Here is a 24880-nt window from a genome sequence, read left to right as displayed (position 1 = left end):
GGGAGGAGATGAGACGAAAGCGCAGTTTGGGCCTCTGTTTTAGCTGCGACGAGAAGTACTCCCCGGGCCATAAGTGCGCAAAACCAAAACTTTTTATCATGGAGGGGATCGATGATACAGAATCCGACGAAGCAGAGACAGAGGAGGACGACTCCACGCCGGAAATCACCCTTCACGCCCTCACCGGGTGGGATTCTCCGACAACAATGCGCCTCCTGGCTATAATCTCTGATCGCAGCCTCCACGCTCTTGTGGATAGCGGCTCCACACATAACTTTATCAGTGAGAAAGTCGCATCCGAATTGCACCTGCAAGAGACGCTGACGAAACCGTTCAATGTTCGTGTTGCCAACGGCACACCACTTCGCTGCAGCAGAAGGTTCGACGATGTCGGAATTCAGATCGGAGATGCTTGTTTCCGCGTTACACTTTATCCCCTTCCCTTAGTAGGCCTTGATTTGGTGATGGGAATCCAGTGGCTCCAAAGTCTCGGGCCCATACTCACTGATTGGAAAGCCCAAACCCTCCAGCTTAATTGGGAAGGACAAACTCACATCCTTAATGGGCTTCAACAAAACCAAATCCAGCCCACCTCCAGAGAGGAACTAGAGAAAGAGGCCCGACAAGGTCATCATCTCTTTGCGTTGTGCCCAACGACGATTTCACCGGAGCTGAAAGAACTCAAAGACGACTTACGTCTGATTCTCGATGAATTCAAAGGGGTTTTTGAGTCCCCTGATGGCCTTCCTCCACCCCGCGACATCGAACACACCATCAGACTCAAAGAAGGTACCGACTCTATCAACGTACGCCCTTACCATTACGCCTATTTTCAGAAAGACGAGATTGAGCGACAAGTTGCTGATATGCTCAAGGCCGAGATTATTCGCACCAGTTCGAGCCCGTTCTCTTCTCCTGTCCTCCTCGTCAAGAAGAAAGACGGTTCCTGGCGCTTCTGTACTGGTTACAGAGCACTCAATTCTGCGACCATTAAAGATCCGTTCCCGATTCCTACCGTGGAGGATATGCTCGACGAGCTACATGGTTCGGCTTACTTCACCAAACTCGATCTCACCGCTGGGTTTCATCAGGTGCGTATGAACTCTGCTGATATTCACAAAACTGCCTTCCGTACCCATCATGGTCATTTCGAGTATATGGTCATGCCCTTTGGTCTCTGCAACGCCCCATCAACATTCCAGTCGCTCATGAACGACATCTTCAGGCCATATATGCGGAAGTTCGTCCTTGTCTTCTTCGATGATATCCTCATCTACAGTCCAACATGGGAAGCACACCTGCAACACGTACGTGAGGTATTAAGCTTAATCCAACATCACAAACTTTCAATGAAATTCAAGATGCGAGTTTGGGAAGAGAGAGCTCGAGTACCTCGGTCATATTATCTCCAACACAGGTGTCACAGTGGATCAGTCTAAGGTGCAAGCACTGACTGACTGGCCGGTTCCCACATCGGTTACTGAGCTCCGAGGCTTCCTTGGGTTGACAGGATATTACCGCAAGTTTGTAAGGGACTATGGGCTGATTGCGAGACCACTTACCAACCTACTTCGCAAAGGGAATTTCACATGGGGTTCTGAAGCAGACATAGCCTTCAACAAATTGAAAGAGGCGATGACAACTACTCCAACACTGGCACTTCCAGACTTCTCTAAACCATTTTTGATCGAGACTGATGCCTCCGGCGATGGAATTGGTGCGGTTCTCTCTCAGAATGGACAGCCAATTGCTTTTATGAGCCGATCACTAGGCGTCACAAAGAAGGCATGGTCAACCTACGCGAGAGAAATGTTGGCTATCATCGTCGCTATACGCACTTGGAGACCTTACCTGTTGGGACGCAAGTTCACAATCCAAACGGATCAGAGAAGCCTACGCTACATGTTGGAGCAGCGAATTCTCACACCAGAACAGCAGAAGTGGATGTATAAGCTTGTCGGGTATGATTATTCTATTGTTTACAAGCCAGGAAAAACAAATTCTGCAGCTGATGCTCTCTCCCGAGTACCTGATAGCCCTGTCTTAGCAGCAATATCGGTTCCACAAACCTCCATTTGGACCGATCTCCGAGCTCTGACTACATCAAACCCATACCTCCTCCGCATTGGAGCTGCAGCAAGGGAGAAACCAGGTCTTCCTTACTCTTGGAAAGATGGACTTCTTTGCTACCACAATCGAGTTGTGATCCCACCGGGTTCTCCGCTTATTAAACAACTCCTCTACGAGCATCACAATACAACACTAGGTGGTCATTCCGGTGTCTTGCGCACATTCAAGAGGCTCTCTCACCACTTCTACTGGCCTTCGATGCATAAGACAGTGGTCACTTACATCTCTCATTGTGATACATGTCAACGTGCCAAGTCCCAAACGATGTCGCCTGCTGGTCTCCTTCAGCCACTTCCGGTTCCAGAACAACTTTGGGAAGACATATCAATGGACTTCGTCGACGGCTTACCTCGTTCTGGTGCGTTCACGTCAATCATGGTGGTCGTCGATAGGCTAAGTAAGTCTGCTCATCTCATTCCTTTGTCTCACCCATACACTGCTTCCATCGTTGCTACACAGTTCGTTGCCAACATTGTCAAACTACACGGACTGCCTCGTACAATCCTCAGCGACCGCGATCCCATATTTCTCAGCCACTTCTGGAAAGAACTTTGGAGACTCTCGGGTACCTCACTGCAGATGTCCACAGCCTATCATCCTCAGACTGACGGCCAGACAGAGGTTGTGAATCGCTGTATTGAGCAGTATTTACGTTGCTTTGTTCAACAACGTCCAACACACTGGAGTGCTTTTCTTCCTTGGACTGAATACTGGTACAACACCACCTTCCACTCCAGCACCGGTACAACACCCTTTCAGGCTCTTTACGGTCGTCCTCCTCCAGCTCTTCCCCGGTATGAACTTGGCTCTACTCTTGTTGGTGAGATTGATGAACAACTGCAGCGCAGAGACGAGTTGTTAGACGAGCTGAAACAACACTTGGAAGCTTCTAACAACAGAATGAAGCAGCTAGCTGATAAAAACAGACGAGATGTGGAATTTGAGGTTGGTGACTGGGTTTTCTTACGTCTCCAACCATATCGACAGAAGACTGTACTTTGCCGTTCTTCTCAGAAGCTGGCTCACCGCTATTTCGGTCCCTTCAAAGTGGAAGCTCGAATAGGCCAGGTCGCCTACCGTCTCACTCTTCCTGCAACTGCTAAGATTCACCCGGTCTTTCATGTCTCCTTATGGAAGAAACGACTTGGCAATGACGAACCCGTTTCCGTCCAGCTACCACCATTGAAGGAATCTGGTCTCCTGCGTTTAACTCCAGCCAAAATCCTGCAACAACGGAACACTCAGCGTGATGGGAAGGAGCTCACAGAAGTACTAATCCAATGGACTGACTTACCTGCTATAGAAGCTACTTGGGAGGACAAGCAACAAATCGCTACCTTCCTATGTTCAACTTGAACCTTGAGGACAAGGTTCTTTCGGAGGATGGGAGTGTTGATAGGATACAAGAAGACTCATTTGAAGATGCTAAAGTGGCGCCAAGGAAGTCAACAAGGCCACGTAAGACACCAAGCAAATATCTCTAAGATATTTATTTTCTCTGTTTCAGTTATTAATAAGAAGAACGCTTCTTCCGCAAACGTTCTCAACATCTCCCATGTTTCCTGCAATGTAGGAGTTAATGACTCCACCTTCTCATTTCTGTTATTTGCTTCTTGTAATTTGCTTCTCGCACTTTGCTATTTAAAGAAATGAAAAAGACAAAAAGAGGTAGACTTTCTACCCAACAAACAACTTGTGTTCTTACTACTATCGATCAATATTGATAACTCTTGGCAAGGGACCTATCACCATCACTGCCACTTTGCTCTCTTTTCTCTGTTTTCTTGTCTTCGTGTGTAAACAATCAAGATAGTCAGTGAAACTAGAGGGTTGTTTCTAGGTTTATGATGATGATGACTCTTAGAATTGGAGATCTCTCTAATCAACCTAGTCACGTTTTATGAAAACTCTTTTTTGTTGTGTCTTTGTAGTCTTTTGTAATTCCATCTTGGTTGTTTGATTCGGTCCTATAATTCTTATTATATATAAAATTCCATCTGCTTTGTCATGTCATCGAAGTTTTAAGACTTAAGTTTTATGAGAGCTCTCATGAATACATGCACCTAAACATGTTGAAGAGAGTCAAGAGGATGGTCACTACAAGAAAACACGCTGATAGTGAGGGAGTTCTTCCTCGGTATGTCGTCGGAATAACTGTATTCCGACGACATACCGAGGAAAAAGTCCCTCGAAAAAATTTTCTCGAAATTTCATTTTCCCTCGAAATTTCGTCACAAAATTCCGAGGAGATTTAGAGGACAGGCATTTGTCGAAGTGGTCGTCGATATATATTGAGGAACATTCCCTCGGTATATACCGAGGATTATACCGAGGGAAGAGTCCTCCGAAAATTAGTTCCTCGGAATATTCCGAGGGACTGTTTCCTCGAAAATATTCGAGGAACTGAGTTCCTTGGAATATTCCGAGGAAAACTTCCCTCGGTATATACCGAGGACGGCTGTTCCTCGGAATATATTGAAAATAGTTTTTTTTAAAAAAAATTATTTTTGAAAAAAAAAATATTTTTAAAATTTAAATTCGAAAATATAAAATTTAAATTTAAATTGAAAACATATTATATAAATTCAAAGTCATACAAATCAAAATAAAACATTTCGAGTTTTTGAAAGAAATTAAACTACGGGTTTTGGAAGTTCGGGTCTGGCATGGTCGGGAGGTCCACGTTGGCGTTCGGGTTCATGCTCCTCATCATCGCCATCATTTGCTCGTTCAGCTTCCTCTGTGCCTCCCAGCCCGCCTCTTGACTCGCCACCATGGACTCCAACGCAGATATGCGAGCATCCTTGTCCCTCATCTGATTCAGAAGGACTTCTTGATCAACAAAGGACGGTGGTGCAGAAGCAGACGGAACCGAGTTGGACCGACGAGCCAAACCGAACAAACGGCCCTTCTTCTTTGGAACCGACTGAAAAAGAAAGTGTCAAATTTAAATAATATAAAAAATGAATTGAACCTTAAAAAAAGAACTTACCGCTTCAACGATTTGGTTGATCCGAACCCGAGGCAAGCCGGTCGATCCCGTCGAATCGTCATCCTCGGTTTGAAGCTGAGACACTTCCTGTTCCATCTGACTGTCGATGAGGGTGACCACATCCCTCACAACACCATCATCAATCTCGCCGGTCTTCTTGTTGGTATACGCCGTCTTTATTAGGGTGAGATGATCAACCGGCTCCCCCTCATTTTCTTCTGCCTTGAAAAAAACATAAATTAAACAAACATTAGTAATTAAAACAAATGCACAAAAAAAATATTAGAATCTTAAATAATATAATAAAAACCGACAAGCTTACCAAGCTATCCCCCAGACTGACTAAAGATTGAGCACCCAAGTTATGGATGTACATGCCCTTCCCCTTACGGTCGCTCTTGCGGTTGGTGGAGTTGGTGGAAGAAGTTGCTCTCACTTCGTTCTTACTCCAATGCACACCCAACTCCCGCCAGACGACGGGGTCCATCCCCTTTGGAATCTTTAAAAAAAATAATTGTTATCTAAATAAAAAAATATTTTAATAAATTAAAAAATTGTTTCATAAATAAAAACCAACCTTGTTTATTTCTCATTTCTTCTTCCACGAGTAGATCTGCTTCCCATAGTTGTCCATAACTTTATGGACGAAGTGGTAATAAATAAACAACGTATCATCGGCATTCGAGTTGAATTCTTGCTGAAAATAAAATACAATTAGTAGAAAATTAATATTAAAGATTAAAAAAATAAGTAAAAAATAGAATACTTACCGCAAACTGTTGAAACCACATATGCTGCTTCTCGAGAGGGAAGTCGGTGAAAGTCGGATGTCCATTGTCGAGGGCCGAGTACATCATACGGTTGATCCATCCGCTGATCCCGTTCCCGGATCGGTCGAACCTAATAAAAAGAATTAATTATTTAAAATGAATCAAATTTTAATGAAAAAAAAAATGTTTAATTACCATGTCTGACCCCGTCCACGTGGATACTGAGTGAGATATGAAAGATGGTCACGACCCGGCTGTCGAACAAACTCCGCAACTCTCAGAAGTGCCGGATGAGCAGGAGCAGGAGCAGGAGTGGGTGCCACACCGGGAGCGGGAGGAGAATGAGAGGGAAATGGAGAGGGAGATGTCTGGTAGGAGCTATGGGGCGTTGCGGAACCCGAAATGGCGCCGCTCCCCGTACCACCACGACCACGACGCTGTCGAGAGCGGGTCTGTTCCTCTTGAGACCTTTATATAAATATTTTTTTTTAATATATACAATTTTTTATTTAATTTGTTAATATATTAAAATTGTTTAATAATAACCAAAAATAGTTTAATAATTACAAAAATAGTTTTAATATATTAAAAATAGTTTAATAATTAAAAAAATAGTTTTAATATATAAAAAATAGTTTTAAAAATCAAAAAACGTTTTAAAAAATCAAAAAACGTTTTAAAAAATCAAAAAACGTTTTAAAAAATAAAAAAACGTTTTCAAGTTATCCTTTGTTTTACCTTGAACGTTAAGGATCGTGTTCATGAGATTGTCAAAAAAATTCTTCTCAATATGCATGACATCTAAATTATGCCTTAGCAAATGATCCTCCCAGTATGGCAGATCCCAGAATATACTTTTTTTGTGCCAGTTATGTAGGTTTCCAACAGCATCTACCGGAAAACGCGCATGTCCACCGATGTCTGGCGTCCTTCCTGCACCAAAATCTCTTAGTTGTGTCTTCAAACCTTTCCCACTAATTTCCGCAGGTGGACTGTCAAACACCCTCTTGTTCTTTGTAAACAAATTCCTACTCCTACGATATGGATGATCAGGTGGTAGATCTCCTGTGACAGTCAAACCAACACGTTTTCCTTCCGTGTTTTAGTTGGAAAGCATCAGTGTTATCTTGACAATATGGACATGATAGCCTTCCATGCATTGTCCATCCAGATAACATACCATATGCTGGAAAATCACTTATTGTCCACATTAGTACTGCCCGCATTTGAAAATTTTCTTTACACGAAATATCGTATGTTTCAGCACCTTCAGCCCATAGTTGTTGCAACTCATATATTAGTGGCTGAAGAAACACATCAAGTGATCTCTTAGGATGCTCTGGTCGGGAACGAGAATGGAGAGAAACAAAAACTCTCGTCGCAAGCACAAGTTTGGGGGTAAGTTGTATGGTGTAACAATGACTGGCCATAGAGAATATTGTCTTCCACTCTTCCCATACGGGCTGAAGCCATCAGTACATAATCCAAGGTAGACATTTCTTCTCTCATACGCAAAGTCGGGATACTTTGATTGGAAATGTTTCCACGCTTTTGCATCTGAAGGATGTCTAATTTCACCATCTGTTGAGTGCTCTGCATGCCATCTCATTCGTTGCGCTGTGCGTTCCGAAAGATACAACCTCTGCAACCTTTCCGTCAAAGGCAAATACCACATCTTTTTATATGGCACTGGAACTCTTCCACTCGTATCTTTATAACGAGGCTTCCCACAAAATTTGCATGTAGTCCGCTGGTCATCCGCCCTCCAATAAATCATGCAGTTATCGCTGCATACATCTATTACCTGATAAGATAAACCAACCCCAGCTACGAGTTTTTGAACCTCGTAGTATGAACCTGGAGCTACATTATCCTCAGGTAGAATACTTTTAACAAAATTAGCTATCGCATCCACACAGTCTTCAGCCAAGTTATAATCTGTTTTAATGCCCATCAGTCTCATAGCAGATGATAAAGCTGAATGACCATCTCTGCAACCTTCGTACAATGGTTGCTTTCCAGCATCCAACATTTCATAAAATCTCCTAGCTTCTGCATTGGGTAAATCTTCCCCTCTAAAATGATCATTTATCATCTGCTCAGTACCTACACCATAATCTACATCCGCTCTAATTGGTTCTTCTAATCTAACCCCGGCTGAGGTTCGCTAGTACTACCAAGTTCATAATCGGTTTCCCCATGATGATACCAAATTTTGTAGCTTCGTGTAAACCCACTCAATAATAGATGAGTCCAAACATCCCACTCTTTAATAACTTTTCTATTTTTACAATTAGAGCAAGGACATCTTAACTTATCTGTTTCTGCTTCCGGTTGTCGGCGAGCTACACTCATGAACTCGATTATACCTTGATTGTATTCTTCCGTAAGCAATCTCGTGTCCGGATCCAAATGAGGTCGATCGATCCAAGAACGAAAATAATTTGAAGAAGACATGTTTTTTTGGAATCAAATTCGTGAGACTAGGAAAGAAGAAGAAGAAATGGAGTGAATGAAGAGGAATATGGGTGGCTGTATTTATAGATGAAATCCTCCCGGCATACTGAGGAAATTCCGAGGAAATTCCGAGGGAAACCGACATTTCCTCGAAATTTCCTCGGAATTTTTAAAATCCCCCAACGGCTCTCCCAACGGCTCTCTAACGGCTACAAGATGTCGTCGAAATATTAGAAATATCCGTCGGTTTTTTCCGACGAACGAGGTTTCCTCGGTATTCCCTCAAAAATTACCGAGGAAGTTGGTCTTCCTCGATATTTCCTCAAAAAACAGTGAGGAAATTTCGAGGAAACCACATTTCTTGGTTTCCTCGGTATTTCCTCGATATTTGGTCAGAAATTTCTGAGGAACTCATTTTCCCTCGGTATTTCCCTCACAATCAGCGTGTTTTCTTGTAGTGGATGTACATTTTTGCTTCTTCATTTGGTCAACTCTGCATACATTTGATTCTAGAAAGTTTTAGTAGTCCAGAGCATTTAAAGCCGTAGCCAATCAGCTATTTTTCCTATTTTAAGATGGTTTAATTGGGTTAATACAAAAAACCCAATTAATAGGAAAATTTAGTACCAAAAACTTTTTTGGTAAGAGAACGATATAGGTGTTTTTTGTTCCGTTTTACCAAAATTCTCCTTCAAACCGTTTGAATTTAATGCATAGTTCAATCAAAATCAAAAACGGTTTACCACACTAACATGTTCTAATAAAGTCAATGATTAAGGGTTGGATCTGAAAGTTTAAACCGGTTTGATTACACAAAAACAGGTCCTCCCTAATCACAGTACACGTGCCCTAGCCCTACGACGATATTAAGTATTCATAATATCCATCTCTCTCTCTATCTCTCTCTCTCTCTCATACACAGCGATCATGATGAATTCCATGCCGACTGATATCGTTTTGGAGATATTCTCCAGATTGCCTGCAAAATCAGTAGCCATGTGTTGTTGCGTGTCGAAGCTATGGGCGTCAATACTGAACAGTCAAGATTTCAAAGAGTTGTTCCTGACTAGGTCCTCGTCTCGTCCACGTCTCTTATTGGCCATTGGAGACTACACTTACAAATTCTTCTCGTCCCCTCAGCCTCATTATTCATTAGATAAGTCGTCTCATCATGTAGTTACCGCTGATTCTCATATGAAGTATTTGGAAGACATGCAACTGTGCTTTTCTAGCTACGCCTCTGGTTTGATGTGTTGCCGTCAATATAATTTTAACCCCATGGAAAATAACCTGTATGTAGTGCATGTGATATGTAACCCTAGCACAGGACATCATGTTTTATTACCTAAACTGATACTAAATATTCGTCATTATGGTAGTTTCTCGTCACTAGGGTTTGATCCTGTTGACAGGCAATTCAAGGTATTGTTAACGGTTTATAAAGATAAGAGAATTATAACATTACGAACTGGAGAAATGAGATGGAGAAAGATCCAATGCTCTTTAGCCCATCAAGTTGAGAATATGCATGAAGGGATATGCATCAATGGGATTTTGTATTACTTGGGTTTTACATGTGATAGTTGGGATTCTCGAATACTAGTTTGTTTTGATGTTCGGTCTGAGAAATTCAACTTCATTGAAGAAAAAGAAGTAGTAGAATGCTTTGATGGGTTGTTGTTCAACTACAAGGGTAAATTAGGTGGTGCTAGAACAAATTATGTTGGCAAAACCCTTCAGTTACGTATGTGGGTTCTAGAAGATTTCGAGAAACAGAAACTGTCGGAATATGTGTATAATTTGCCGGAGAATGAATTCGTTCGAAGCCATGTTTCTGTTGCTGGAACGACCGCGAGAGGTGAGATTGTTTTGATATCGGACTATACATATCTACCGTTGTATGTTTTCTACTTCAATCCCGAAAGTAACACTCTCCAAAGTATTGAATTCCAAGGTTTGCGTAACGTTAGAATCAAAGACGTCAAAGTCTTTGTGGACTATGTAGAGGATCCTAGGTTTGATTTTGTGAAGGCGACAAGCCTGCCAGAACGAAAGCTTAAACAAACGAGTAGTACATCAACATATGCTGCAACATCTACAAGCCCAACAGAACAGAAGACTAAACCCACCGGCACATCAACGTCATCTAAAGCTCGCCTACAACAAGCACGTGGTAAATTTGAGAGCATTAACAAGTTTGATGCTCTGTGTCTTTTAGACAATGTAGAGGATCTTAGGTCTGATGTTTTGAAGACAAACCTGCCAGAACAGAAGCCTGAACAAACGAGTACATCATCTAAAGTCGATCACTCTGTTAAATTGCGTCCGATAAATGGCGACGTTTCATTTGGGAGGCCGATGCTTATGCATGTGGCAGTGTCTTCGAATGTGTTTTTTGGAAATCTTCCCAATGCTTGGTATGTGTCCCTACTCCACTACTAGTTTATTAATTGTCTATTTACTAGTTAGATGAAACAAAATCATGATCTGTCTCTGTATCTGACATGATGTCTGGTTTTGGTTTTATGTAGGCTAATATACATGTTAATTGGTATGGGCGTGGCTCTGTTTTATTCTCTCCTCCACATTCTAGTACAACCATAGAACGTTTTCAGCTCTGCTCAGCTCACAAACAGATTGAAGCTTCTCTGGTCCTGGTTTGAAATATTTACTTGTTTCCAGGTTCTGTACTCATTTTCTTGACAATTTCTTATGAAACTGTGCATGAATAATTTATAACAAAGATTCCATTATTATTATTATTATTATTATTATTATTATTATTATTATTATTATTATTATTATTATTACTATTATTATTATTATTATTATTATTATTATTATTTTAAGTATTTTAAATTTTGGCAACAGAGTACTTTTGTATCGGAATCTTGAATGTAGATGTGTTAAATGACAACTCTTAAGGGAGACGTTCGAATGCAAAATTTGCAGCAACACCATGTGCCCAAGATGTAGCAAACCTTGAAAGGAACCAACTTTGACAAGATGCCTGTGTTTACTTCTTTGGTCGGGAGACAAACGAAATACTGATTTGATTAGAGTTCCACACAATCCAATTTCGCTTTGCATTGTTTCCAACCAACACATCTTCACAGAGCTTGTATGTGTGTGTGTGTCCCTACTGGTGTCGTAATATGCAGGTTCATCATTCACTTGTTATAATATGTAATTAGGTATCGGCGTGTCTATGTTGTTTCCGCTCTTTTCATCATAAAAACGACGCCCTCAAGACTCACACAACCATGTGAAGAAAAGGAAGACCGATGCACCAACGCCACTAATTTTAATTTCCTGTATATTTGGTTCGTGCGGAGTTATTACAAGAATTGTTTTTAGTTATCCATTTGTCACTAGTTTTCCGATTTTTCTACACCTTCCAGAATTATATGTTACTGACAACTCTTTTGCAGTATAAATTGTGTACCAAGTGCGTAAACTGTAATCAAAACTCCAACAATTTATTATACTTATTGGTAATACTAAGCTCATAAATAAAAATAAAAAGGGTACAACTCAGACAAGTGACAGAAGTTTGGGGTAGAGAGAATCAAAACATAGTTAGGCTGTAGAAAGTGTGAAGAGAAGAAAGAACCCCATCCTAAAACCTTAAACACCAAGGAAGCATCAAAGAAAAATGCTACTAACGGAGCTATCATCATGGACACGCCAAATGGTCTCACCCAGAAGATTAGCCACCGATAATATCGTTAGCTGCGGGAAGTAGTTCTTCTCCGCTACTGGTAAAGTATTCGTCACTATCACTTCTTGCAGCAAACCGCTCGATAACCGCTCTATAGCAGGCGGACTGTAATATTTGAAAACAAACTCTAAATCACATGTGTTCACATACGCAAGAAGAAAAAAACGGTGAACCCGAGAGCTCACCTGAAAACCGCGTGCGTGCAGCAAGCGTAAACTTCACGAGCACCCTCCTCATGCAAAAGAGCTGCTCCTTTCACAATGGTTCCTGCATACAAAAACAAAAACAAAAACAAAGTGGTTCTTCAGTAATGCTGTGAAGATCCACGGAATCATCCTTGGTAACTAACCAGCGGTATCAATCATGTCATCCACCATTACTGCCACTTTGCCTTTAACATCACCTATTAGGTTCATAACCTGTGTGGAAGAGTCCCATGTGAGTCATTAGAAAAGACAAAAAAGGGTAAATTTTTTTAAAGATTCACACCTCAGCAACATTGTGGCCGTGGCGTCTCTTATCGACAATGGCAAGAGGAGCATCGGATAGTTTCTTGGCAAAAGCACGAGCCCTAGCTACTCCACCAACATCAGGAGAAACCACAACCAAATCCTCTGATGAAATTGACTTGCTAGCAAGATAATCTAGTATCACAGGCTAAAATCACAGACATTTTGAGTAAAAATGGAGACAGGCTGATATGTCAATTAACTTTAAAGGTACCCCCCACCTGGCAATAGACATGATCCACAGGTATGTCAAAATAACCCATGGACTGTCCTGAATGAAGATCACATGCAAGGACCCGATCCGCACCTGCCTCTGTTATAAGGTTTGCTACCAGTTTCGCAGCAATGGATTCACGCCCTTGTGTCTAAAATAGTAAGCTTATACAATAAGATTAAAACATTTTTTATTTGCAAAAAAAAAAAAAAAAGAGAGAGATTATTGGTACCTTTCTATCAGCTCTAGCGTATCCAAAATAGGGAATAACAGCAGTAACTTTCTTAGCGGAAGCTCTACGACAAGCATCGACCATGATCAAAAGCTCCATGAGATTCTCATTAGTTGGAGTGCAAGTAGGCTGGACCAAGAAGACATCACAGCCTCTAACACTCTCTTGGAGCTGAACGTAGACCTCTCCATCAGCAAACCGCTTGATGCTAATCTTGCCGAGCTCCAAGCCCATATACCAAGCAATTTCCTTCACAAAATCCCCAAAGAGTTAGCAAGTATTACAAAAAAAAAAAACTTGACCAAAAGACAGACTGAGGAAAAACAACCTGAGAAAGTGCAGGATTTGCAGTACCAGAGAAGAGCTTGAGCTTTGTGTTGGCTCTACTACTGACTGGTTTCTCCAACCGGGAAGAAGAAGAAGAATCAAAGTACTTTGGAAGTGTCGTCCCATTGATTATCGGAATACTAGCGTTCCCGTTGCCAACATTCAGTGCCTTGGCCAAATTGCATTTCTGGCAAAAATGATTCACATAGTTACATAAACATAATTAGGTAGAACATAAATGCACTGCTAATACGATATTATGCTCATCTCTAGTACAAAACAAATCAGGTATCAATCATAAGATTTTTTCTAATTCATTAATCAAAAAAATCATCCAAAAACAATATATAATACGTTTTACGGTTTATGTAATGTGTAAGATCGAATTAAGAAGAAGATACAAGACTACTGCTCTCACCGCGGAATTGGAAACGCAGGGAGACTCAATGGCGCTGAAGGAAATCGAGGAGGAGCGGGAGAATAGAGACGAAGACGTGGAGGCAAGGTACGACGGAACCTTAACGGCGGGAGGAGAAGTCAGAGCTAGCGACGCCATTCGTTGATTATTATTATTATGCGATGCGTCTACTCGAATTTATAGATAGAGAGATATACGTCGGGGAAAGGAATCTACGCAGTACCAGATTCTCGCCGTAGAGACGAGAAACTGATTCGACGAGGAAGAAGAAGGTCTCTGAGAATCAGACTCTCTTCTTCTCTTTTTTGTTATTTCTCAGGCGGTGTGCGGCGAAAGCTTCTCCTCACTTTCTCGAGAGTACAAAACAGAGAAACTGTGTCGTTTTTACTGGTTGGTACTCTGCGGGTGGTTCTCAGCTTACGTGTCAAGTGGGGACTTCACGTTAAAAAGGCAGTCAAAAAGACTTTTTGCTTTTTCAGGATTGTCGTTTTTGCTGTATTAATTTTGCTTTATAATATGTGGTGGAGATAAACACTATTTACATATTTATTAAGTGACAGAATCCCATTCCAAACATTTGATTTAAATTAATTGATTCTGTTCTATCTAATAATTTGGCAATTTTTTTTCTTTTAATTTATAAATGCTAAACATTTAAAATATATAGTTAATGAATATAGAAAACATATATATTACGAAATTTGATCTTATCAAAATATTTTGTGTCTTCTTATAACTTAAAAAATTTGTTAATATTTTATATGTTTTTCTCAGCATGCTATAACTAATGTCTATATATATGGTGTTTTGGAAAACTTTGTTTACCACCATTAAAAATATATTTTCAAAAATTCATATGAAAATCTATCTTGACTAACATCATGTTAGTCAACCGTTATGGTAGATAAAACGGCTTCGTTTTGTAATGAAGATCTTTTTAAAAAAATTTGCATTTGTTATGAATAGAGTTCCAGTCTAGTAGATATATATACAATCTTACTTACTAGTGTACTACGACATTTCTATTGTTTTCTTATTAGATTTAAAACATCTATATTTTGATTTGTATATTCTAAGGGAAATTTTATTCTTGTTTACAATTTTTATTTAGTACAAATTATAATTGCATCAATAATTTATATATTTCAAGTTTTATAAGACACTCTTACAGTACTAAATAAAACAAAAATGATATTTCATAAATTATTCAATCTAATTTTAAAATGACTTTTCAAATACTTATCAAATTTCAAATATTCAAATTTTTTAAAATTATATATAATAGTGATTATCATTTTTATTAAAAATAAAACTTAACTTTTAAAATAAACAATGCGCCCAAATCTAAATAAAATTATATACAACTTCAGAAGAAGTTATGTTTATTTTATATAAACCTATATATAATAAAATTATATAGGTTTGTATAATTAAAAGTATATATGTTTATGTAAAATTATATAATAAAACGAAACTTTTTATTTTAAAGTTATAAAAATTATAAAAATTACATAGTTTTATATAATTAAAAATATATAGGTTTATATAATTAAAACCACTGTAAGAGTTATATAATAAAACGTAAATTTTTTATTTTCAAGTTATAAAAAATATATAGGTTTATATAGGTAAAATCACTATTTAATATATATTTTTAGAAATGTAAATATTTTAAATTATATAAGTATTTACAAAATTTTAATTTTTAAATTAAATTGAATAATATATAAAATATCATTTTTAGTTTTATTTAGTACTCTAAGAGTGTAAAAGCATAGAATATAGATATAAGAACTACTTTCTAGTTTCTAATCACGATATATATAACTGACACCTTAAGCAAAAAATATAAATGTATCAACATCAAAAATTAAATCAACTGTTTATCAATGGATAGTAGCAATAAGTTTCTGCAGAATGACAAAAAATCAAAGATGCTAATATTGTCGATATTATCAGATCACAAAATTCTATTGGAGGTAGGCTAGTTCAGTAACCAAGAAGCTTGTAAGGAATCAAAATAATAATATAAGCAAGGAAGGAAGCACACAAGGATCAAATAAATAAATAACAGATCAACAAAGGAAATAAAGAAGTGAAAAATGAATCAGGGAAGTGAATAAAGAAGCAGTACATCAAGAAAGCAAGCAAGCAAGGAAGTATAAACGAAGGGTAAATAAGGAAGCAAGTAAGTTAGCAAATAATCAAACAACAGATCAAGAAAGCAAGTAAGCAATGAAGTATGTAAGCACAGTATGAAAGTACGTATATATGCATGTATGTAATTGCGTATGTATGTTTTTGTATTTTTAAGTGATTGTGCAAAACCCATGTATGGAGGTTTGAGATACACCACATTAGGATTTGAAAATCGGCTGATGCAGAAGTTAAAATTACAAGATCAAAATAAATGAGTAAGCCAGCACCAAAACCAGACTTGGAACTTAGAGAATCAAGACAGAGACGTGAAAGGAAACCACTAACCTGCAGTATTTCAAGTGACCAGTGTTTTCTTCTACGAAACAAAAATGTGGTTACTCTGAAACATTAAAAGGCTTTATTTGAGCAACATTGATTCAAATGCAAAGTTATACAATATAAAGAGGATGCTAAATCCATACTTCACTAATATTCATAAACATCACAAAAATCCTTTTGAGATTCCATGAGAAAAGCACACACCTGAGAAAATCAATATTGGCCTATAAACTTCAAGCTGTCACATATGTATAAAGGTTAACAAATTAATATCTTAAGATTTTGGATGCTTATTCAAGTACGTATCTAGTGGAAATCATTTTAATCTTGATTTCACATATGTGAATTTCAGAAACTAACTACAAGCAAGTTTGAAAAGCACATACCCGTCACAAAAGGCTGCTACCCATAAAATCTCCTCAAAATCTCTAACAATTTGGTTTTGAACACCTTCTGAAGCACATACCTGAAAAACAAAAATCATAATTAATTAGTCTTTACTTCGCCATATATTTGTAAACAATCGGTTTTTGATTCGTAGTCCTTGAAAATATTGGGCGTATTAGCCATCCAACGAAGCATTATACTCTTTGTCATATGACCGTAAGCCATCCAACGAATCATTATACTCTTTGTCAAAGAATCACAAATCTAAAACCGATTCATAGCTTTTTTGTAATAACTTCATTTTTCTTTGTCATTATTTCAGATATTGGTCATCTCTTTTCATCTGGTGACCTTTTCTTCTCAGCCCTTGGTCATTCTTTCCATCGAGCATGTCTAAAAACCAAACCCATATTGTTTTTGTCTAGACACTTTTTATGCCGTTTGTACATTTTCCATTAAGGACTTAAGCCGTGGGTAAAACAAAGTGAAGAATCAATTCATAGTTTTTTGCCACTTTCTGAAGCCCATAGTTATCTGATTGGTCTTCAATGCTTTTAAGCCTTGTGGTTATCTATAGTTCTCAGTTCAGAGTCTGTCTTAACACATATTTAAGCTATTGGTTGTGTTTTTCCCTGATCAAATAAGTGTTAAGCCACTGCTTGTGTTTTTTTTCATCTAAGAATTTTTTCAGAGTCGTTTTCTTAAGACATATTTTAAAGCCATACGTTGTCTTTGTCTTTGTTTGAGCTCTTTCTTTGTCTACATTTGGGCCTTGTGGTTATTAAAACAGAGACAGGTCTATAAACCTTGGGTCCATAGTATTTGTCTTTGACTTTTTCAAACAGTTTGTTGTTTCTTTCATCTAACAAGCACTATCTCAGCCATAATAATGTCTGTCTGAAGATTCTTTTACAATGTTGGTCTAGCATCTTGTGTGTGATATTTTGTACTTTATTCCCAACAAGGAGGACCTAAGCCGTGGGTAGAAAAGTAACTACTTTCTTAAGCGCTAGTTATCTGATTGGTCGAAAAGACAACTCTCAGTTAAGATTCTTTTGTGTAAGGAAATCTCTTAAGCTCTTGTTTGTCTTTTTTTTTTCCATCCAACAAGTCTAGTTTAAGCCATTAGTCGTTTTTATCCATCTCAGGACTTTTCAGAGACTGTCTTAAGACATTTTTAAGCCGTTGGTTACTTTTTTTTACTCCATCCAGCAAGCCTTTTTAAGCTGTTAAGTAAGAATCTCTTGATCCTAGGAAAGCTTAAAACATACTTAAGCTTTTGGTAGTCTTTGTAGCCGTGTGACTTTCCAAATCGTGAGTCTGTTTTCGTATCAGCTATGTCTTCAAGACTGATTCCGGATATGGTTTTTTTCTTAAGAGCTTCTTTCATACTTTTTCTTAAGCTGTTGGTCGTTTGTTTTTCCCATCCAACAAAATGTAAACCAAGCTCTAGTCTTTGTCTCAAGATTTCAGATAATTTTTCATTCTTCCATTGTCTTTGTATTATGATTTGGTCATCATGTCCATCCAACTCAATAGTTTGTTTGCTCGTGATTCAGAGTCTTTGTCTTAAAACATATTTAAGCCATTGCTTGTGTGTGTTTTTCCCCAAATAAACAAGTCTTAAGTTATTAACCATTTTTCCCATCTATGGAATTTTTCAGAGTCTTCTCCTAAAACATCTTTAAGCTATCGGTCGCCTTCTCCATCGTACAAGTCTTATTTAAGCCGTTAAGTAAGAATCTTTGCGTTATGATTCTTTAAGCCACTGGTAAATGGTAGTCTTTGTTTAAGAATTATTTCAGAGTATGAGTTGGCCATTATTTCCATATTGTGGTTCATAGTCTGTGTGTTGGGACTTTCTATTGGAAGTGGTCTGGCAGAGTAAAGAATCAGTTCTCCCCATCCATAGTCTCGTCTCAGTCATGAGAATTTTATTTCATTTGAGCCGTAGGTTGTTTTTCCATCTATAGTCTTTGTCTTGACTCTTGAGACATTTTAAAGCTATTGGTTACTATACCAAAACCAAGCACCAAAACCAAGCCATAGTCTTTTTCAGATGAAACCTTAAGCCATGTGCTCACACAAGAACCTGTTTGTCATGAAGCTTTGCTTTATGATTTTTTTAGAGCCGTTGGTGGTCTTTATTAATATAGCAATTCGTTAGTTGATTTCTACCATCCAACAAGTCTATGGCATAGACTTTCTCAAGAGACTTCTAAGTCGGGTGGTTAAATATGAATCCGTGTTTGACTCATATTCGTTGTCAAGAATCTCTAAGCAGTTGGTTTCTTTAAGCCGATGGGTGGCAGTTTATAAGTTGTTTTGCCATCCAACAAGTCTTAATTGGATGCAAGTCTTTCTGGAAAGACTTTTCTAAGCTGTGAGACATTTCTCGAAAGACTGTTTAGAGAGTTTCCATAGCCGTGGAAGTTTTCATTTCATATCAGTCTTTAGACTACTTAGAGACAGTTGGTGATTCTATACATCCAACATATAGTCTTCGTCTACTTTTAAGCTTTTTGGTCTGTCTTTGTGACTTTTAAAAACAAGTATTCTCTCAGCCATTAGTCGTTTTTATTCATCTAATGACCTTTTAAACGTCTAAGCCGCTGGTCAATGTTTCTATCCAACATATCTATTAACGGACGGACCCATATTGTCTTTGTCTAGAGTTAAGAATCTCTTTTCGATTCATAGTCCTTGTTTAGAATCTGTGTGTTATGATTCGTTAAGCCGTTGGCAGCCTTTGTCAAAAGACTCTTCAGAGCCACTTTTGTATCAGCTGTCTTAAATTGTTCTTTCTCCACCAAATTACAAACAACCTCATCATAGTGTTTGTCTTGCGAGCTTTTCAGACTTTGTCTCAGGTCGGTAGTCGTTTTTTTTTTCATCCAACAAATCCTAAGCCAAGCTAGTCTTTATGTTAAGACTGATTTCAGATAATTTGTCATTCTTCCTTTGTCTTAAGAGTTGGTCATTATACCCATCCAACTCATAGTCTTTGTATACTTTTAGGCCTTGTATTTATCAAGCAGACAACCTTGTGGTTCATAGTCTTTGTTCCAAGACTTCTTCATCAAGCTGATGGTCGTTTTCTTTTATTTTCCATCCTACAAGTCTTCTTTTGCATGTCTTTTTTTTTCATCTATGGACTTTTTGACTAAACAGCGGGAAAACGACCTATTTCCCCACCGTAACTATGGCATAGTAATAAATGTACACAAAGTTTAAGCCTCGTCCCAATTGCACACAGACCAACTATAACAACGTCTTTCCACATACGAGAAAAGATCAAAACCCGTTTCCCCACAGACCAAGATTTAAGTTGGTTTTCATGGTTTATTACATGAACCGATAGTAAACCGGTTCGTATTGGTACACTTCGACCCAGATAAAGATCCGAGTAAGAAACGATTTAAACCCGACCTGAAACCCCTTTAAAACCCCCAAAATCGAATTCATGTCTTTAGAACCCTAAAACCTAAAAATTCAGAGAGAGATTCCGTTTGCCCAGACCCAGAAAGTATGAGTCATGAATCGGGAAATTCGAGTGGAGTCTCTACGGGTTGAGCAAGAGGTCGTGTTGTTGGTGTTCCGAAGAGATGTTGGTGTGGAGAATTAGTTATCCCCTTGATGTCAAATTCGAAGCCAAATCCTTACAGGAGATACTTTCGTTGTGCTTTTGCGGCAGAGAAAAGGGTTAGTTTGTTTATAATTACAGTTACAAATGTGATTGTTCAAAATGTGATTGTTCAAAATGTGTGGATGAATCAATTTTTCTATGTTTGTAGCTGAGTAATGATAATCACAGTTACAAATGGGTTGATGAGGCTTTGTTGGATGAGGTTGAAGCATTGTCGTTTAGGATAGGGAGACTTGAACAGGGCATGTTGACTGGTCGTGTGGAAGAAGAAAGGGATGCCCAAGAAGAGAAGACAAAGTTTGAAGAGTTTGGATTGAAGTTAGAGACCGAGATTTCTGCAAGAATGGAAGATGTTGTGAATGAAGTCAAAAGCGAGGTGAAGAAGGCGCTGGTGCTTGTTGTTTTAGGATGTGTGGGGATAGTTCTTTGAACCTCTTTTCTCTGATTCTCTTCCACGTCTGCCTCTTCATCTGATTCTGTCTCTGGATACAGGTTAAGCTTTACTGGAGGCTCATCAACAAAGTTCATGGCATCCTTCTCAATGTTGTAGTCGTTGCGCTCTCTTCTATCTTCACCATCAGAGTCAATATCAGGAGAATCAGGTGTCCCCGGATCAAAAGAAGGTACATCATTCCACTCTACATTCACATCAGACCACGGCTCCATTGTTGATACCTGCAAAACAAAGACATACAAAATGGTAAGAGACAACGAGAGAGAGACAGAGAGACAACGAGAGAGAAAACGAGAGACACAACGAGAGAGAAAACGAGAGACACAACGAGAGAGAGACCAAGAGAGAGACCAAGAGAGAGACAGAGAGAGAGACAGAGAGAGAGACAGAGAGAGAGACAACGAGAGAGAGACAAAGAGAGAGACAAGAGATACAGATGTCGAATTTACCTAACTGGAGACAATCAGAGACAATCAGAGACCTTCTTCTTCGCCAAAGAGAGGGGTTGATGTTTTAGGGTTTCTAATTTGATTAATCGGGTCATGGATTGATATATGGGGATTTAATTGGGTTTTAATTCTCTAATCGGGTGATAATCGGGTTGTTTTTGGTTAAGATAGGTTAGTCATTGGTTAAGTCTGGGTTTTAGAAACACTAACCAACTATTAACCATGATATGTCGGTATTAGTCTGATTTTCAAAGTTGAGGGGGAAACGGGTTTCGATCTTTTCTCGTATGTGGAAAGGCGTTGTTATAGTTGGTATGTGTGCAACTGGGACGAGGCTTAAACTTTGTGTACATTTATTACTATGCCATAGTTACGGTGGGGAAATAGGTCGTTTTCCCCTAAACAGCTGGTCATTTTTCCATCCACCATATCTCAAAACCGACCCCTTTTTGTCTTAGCCAAGAGCCTTTTTTAAGACTTCTTTAAGCCGTTTGAACTCTTTTGTTCCACCATGCACCCCTTTTCCAAGCAACCCCCATATTGTCTTTTGTGTAAAAGACTTTTTGTTTCAGACTTGTGTCTTAAGCTTATTTCAGCTGTTGGTCGTTTTTTCTTTCCATCCAACAAACCGTAAACCAACCCATTCAACTCATAGTCTTTGTCTACTTTTAAGCCTTTTATGGTTTAGAGACAAAGATAGTTTTTTAGCCTTGTGGTTTAGAGCCTTTGTCATAAGACATCTATCTTAATTTAAGCTGTTGGTAGTTTTTCCAATCCAACTAGTCTCTTCTTATTTAAGCCATTAGGCGTTTTTCAAAGCCGTGGGTCATTGTTTTCTCATCCCCTCCACATATAGTCTTTGTCTTAACGACAATTAAAGCATGCACTACTAACCAATAGAGTACAAGTTTTATTCTCCATCCCCATAACTATTTCTTTAGACATGCACGCACTACCAACCAAAAGATACCTTACGGGACAATGTTACCCAAATAAATAATCTGACAGAACACTATTAGACTAGTGCTCTTTTTGAAAGTCCATCTTCAAAAAGACAGAAACTTTTAAAAACATAGACACAGAAATTACCTTGGTGACGAACTGACGATGGGAGTAAGCTTCCAGCTATGTAGAGAGAAGTAACTCTGGCAGCAAAAAAAGGCAGGTGGGGTTTCCTCCTCCAAGCGATACTAACCATCTGTTCAAACCAAAAACCATGTTCAGACAAGATTGACCTTTATACAAGACAGATTGTACACTCCTCCTATATATGCATGATGGAATTTACAGTCAATTGAAACGGAGGGAGAGTGTATACATAAGATGTTTTTTTTTTTAACTAATCGCAAGCAAATCTAAGAGAATGTAGCAACGACGAGTGCAAAAGATAGTCTACAAAAGTAATTCTTTGAACAAATTAGTTAATTGAGAACGAAATCCTAAAACAGATGAAACCTATACAAAACCCTAATTAACATAGACAGAGAGAGCCGTACCTCGACGACGAGTGAGTGAAAGATCCCAACAATCACATCGGGGGTTTCAGGCGGAATCGACCTTCAAAATAAAACCAAAAAACAACCTAATCAAAGATCTCTTCAAGAAGAAACGATTTGGAGACCCCAGAGACAAAATCGCGATCGAAGAGTACTCGAAACTTAGAAATCCTCAACCAAATTCACGATTTACAGAGAGAGAGCGAAAGCACTTACTTATCATAAGATCGTAATCTTGTTTTGCTAATCGTCGAGGGAGAGAATTCGATCTTCCCAGAAAATGAAATTGTGGAAATAAATTAACGGAGTAGGATGGATCATTTATGCGTTTGGTGAAGATGCGTTTTCTAACGGCTATAATTCAAAACTGAGCCAATTGATTTTGAAATCGAACCGGGCTTGCATTTTCCACCCATTTCCTAACGGTTATACTTTTCCACTTAAACCAAACCGGTCATGTTTCTATTTTAGTTCTTGTTATTCTAATTGTTTTCATATCTTTCAACTCAAAATATTTGTTTCGTAGAAATCAAGTTTTGATTCATTACACTGAAACTGAATTTCAAACTACATGATAATAAGCTCAGACAAAAATCCAAAGTGAGATTTTACGGCTCATCGTGCTCAAACCTCTTAGCCACCATTGGAGACTTGTTGAGGATCGTCACACGAGTCTCTCTTGCGCATCTACAAACATTCAAGTTGTCCAAAGATCACTTACCACGACCCATTCACCCGCTTCCTCGTCTAGCACACTCACTCTACACGCTATTAGCTACTTCTAATCGTTTTAATTGTGGTTAAGTAAATGCCAAAGAATATACGGATTGTTGGCCGAGAAGATTGAAACGCGGATAAATAAATTTCAAGATAATGTGAAGTCGCCTAATTCTAGTAGCTCATATGGTCAGCGAAGACACATTAATTAGAATCGCTTTACGAGTTCGAGATTCAGGTATGGCACCAAAGGGAAAGAGAGAGAGAGAGAGAGAGAGAGAGAGAGAGAGAGAGAGAGAGAGAGAGAGAGAGAAGAAGAAGAAGTATCATACATTAAAATCATATGAGGTATTGTAAAATATCTCTTATTAATTTTACTGATGTGTAACTGTGAATATGGTAGAGAACGACGAAGCTCCTCCACGGTGCTTATCGCAGTTGTAATTCGTGGTGTACGGACGTTCCCATCACGGCGAATAATAATCTTCCTAACTAAGAACCGTTTTGTATATATGTTAACCGGGGCTTCTAGCTCAGTTGGTAAAGAGTTCACAGCTGTGAGTTCTGCCACCTGGATTCGAATCCTGGCCAGTGGAGAATTAACATTTCGGCATCGCCAGGGATAGATGACCGACATGTAGCAACACGTGCTAGTTTTGACCACTTCTGTGGGGCCAGGATACCTCTGTATAATTAAAAAAATGGTTTAAATTCAAAATCTAATCAACCAAGTGTTTACAGGAATCTGTTTGATTTAAATGCACCAGTTTACAAGTTAAAAACATGAACTAGTTAGATACGATTTGAAACAACGAAACATGGTCAGCTTTTTGTTTGTTTGTTAAGAATGTATACATCATAAAAACAAAATGTACAAGTGATACAAACTGAATTAAGAGTTTGCTGCACCTAAAAGATTGATCCAGTCTCAAGAAGATAGCGGTTCAGTCGACAGTCTACCATCTATGGAAGCAAAGAAACAATGTATATCACAACAACTGCATTATCGCTCCAACGGTGATTGCAAGAGGGATATACAGAAATGTGAAGAATACAATCATGGCAAGGAGGGACAGGAAGAAATTTCATTCTCTTTTGTCAAGTTGGATTATCTAATCTGCTAGGTTTCTTAAACATTGCTCTATCTTGTTTTTTCTTTCTTTTTGCCAAGGTAGAGTACTCTTAGATTAACTTTTTGTAAATCTAAACATCATTAATATGATATTAACGTTCTTAGAAAAAAAAAGATTGATCCAGTGACAAAAAACAACTTGAAAGAAAATTCAATTGATATTTTGTCAAGATCTTTATGCTTTATGAGCAGGATACATGGTTGCATTGATAAAAAGATGGAAAGGATACAGAAATTTCAACTTTTTAGAACAGTCATAATGTACAACAACAACAACAATAAAACTATCATTATCTATTTTTCTTTTATTAAAAGTAAACTTATGAAATATTAAGATAAGTCAATGTATAT

At 38.5% G+C, this 24880-nt stretch overlaps 3 protein-coding genes and 1 long non-coding RNA gene across 4 annotated transcripts; 1 reads left to right on the top strand and 3 right to left on the bottom strand.

Moving 5' to 3' along the window:
• Positions 1–4681: 4681 nt before the first annotated feature.
• On the bottom strand, positions 4682–5583 carry LOC108858420 (uncharacterized). The gene is made up of 2 exons (XM_056986103.1): positions 5123–5583; positions 4682–5056 (listed from the first exon to the last, which is right to left on the bottom strand). The coding sequence occupies exons 1-2, from the start codon at positions 5216–5218 to the stop codon at positions 4769–4771; spliced, it is 384 nt and encodes a 127-aa protein (XP_056842083.1). The 5' UTR covers positions 5219–5583; the 3' UTR covers positions 4682–4768.
• Positions 5584–9276: 3693 nt separating this feature from the next.
• Positions 9277–10953, top strand: LOC108858419 (putative F-box protein At1g30920). Its single transcript, XM_018632346.2, has 2 exons — positions 9277–10766; positions 10881–10953. Exons 1-2 carry the CDS (start codon positions 9277–9279, stop codon positions 10951–10953), a joined length of 1563 nt encoding a protein of 520 aa, XP_018487848.1.
• An 854-nt stretch (positions 10954–11807) lies between these two features.
• On the bottom strand, positions 11808–14240 carry LOC108857319 (ribose-phosphate pyrophosphokinase 2, chloroplastic). The gene is made up of 8 exons (XM_018631291.2): positions 13771–14240; positions 13354–13539; positions 13026–13274; positions 12801–12944; positions 12560–12727; positions 12420–12489; positions 12256–12337; positions 11808–12175 (listed from the first exon to the last, which is right to left on the bottom strand). The coding sequence occupies exons 1-8, from the start codon at positions 13906–13908 to the stop codon at positions 11995–11997; spliced, it is 1218 nt and encodes a 405-aa protein (XP_018486793.2). The 5' UTR covers positions 13909–14240; the 3' UTR covers positions 11808–11994.
• Positions 14241–17928: 3688 nt separating this feature from the next.
• LOC108860787 (uncharacterized) lies at positions 17929–22992 on the bottom strand. The gene is made up of 4 exons (XR_008946480.1): positions 22897–22992; positions 22681–22741; positions 21185–22382; positions 17929–20956 (listed from the first exon to the last, which is right to left on the bottom strand). It is a non-coding gene; the product is annotated as an uncharacterized LOC108860787 (long non-coding RNA).
• Positions 22993–24880: the final 1888 nt, after the last annotated feature.

This window comes from Raphanus sativus, chromosome 5 (assembly GCF_000801105.2).
Source record: "Raphanus sativus cultivar WK10039 chromosome 5, ASM80110v3, whole genome shotgun sequence".
Lineage (NCBI taxonomy): Eukaryota > Viridiplantae > Streptophyta > Magnoliopsida > Brassicales > Brassicaceae > Raphanus > Raphanus sativus.
Note: the sequence above shows the minus strand (reverse complement) of the source record. Positions and strands in the feature narration are given on the sequence as shown.

Coding starts and splice junctions, on each gene's coding strand:
- LOC108858419 (XM_018632346.2), top strand. CDS start 9,277: ATGATGAATTCCATGCCGACTGATATCGTTTTGGAGATATTCTCCAGA. Junction 10,767..10,880: donor GGAAATCTTCCCAATGCTTG/GTATGTGTCCCT, acceptor GGTTTTATGTAG/GCTAATATACATGTTAATTG.
- LOC108857319 (XM_018631291.2), bottom strand. CDS start 13,908: ATGGCGTCGCTAGCTCTGACTTCTCCTCCCGCCGTTAAGGTTCCGTCG. Junction 12,945..13,025: donor ACGCTAGAGCTGATAGAAAG/GTACCAATAATC, acceptor TTACTATTTTAG/ACACAAGGGCGTGAATCCAT. Junction 12,338..12,419: donor TGACATGATTGATACCGCTG/GTTAGTTACCAA, acceptor TTTTGTATGCAG/GAACCATTGTGAAAGGAGCA.
- LOC108858420 (XM_056986103.1), bottom strand. CDS start 5,218: ATGGAACAGGAAGTGTCTCAGCTTCAAACCGAGGATGACGATTCGACG. Junction 5,057..5,122: donor TCAACCAAATCGTTGAAGCG/GTAAGTTCTTTT, acceptor TTTCTTTTTCAG/TCGGTTCCAAAGAAGAAGGG.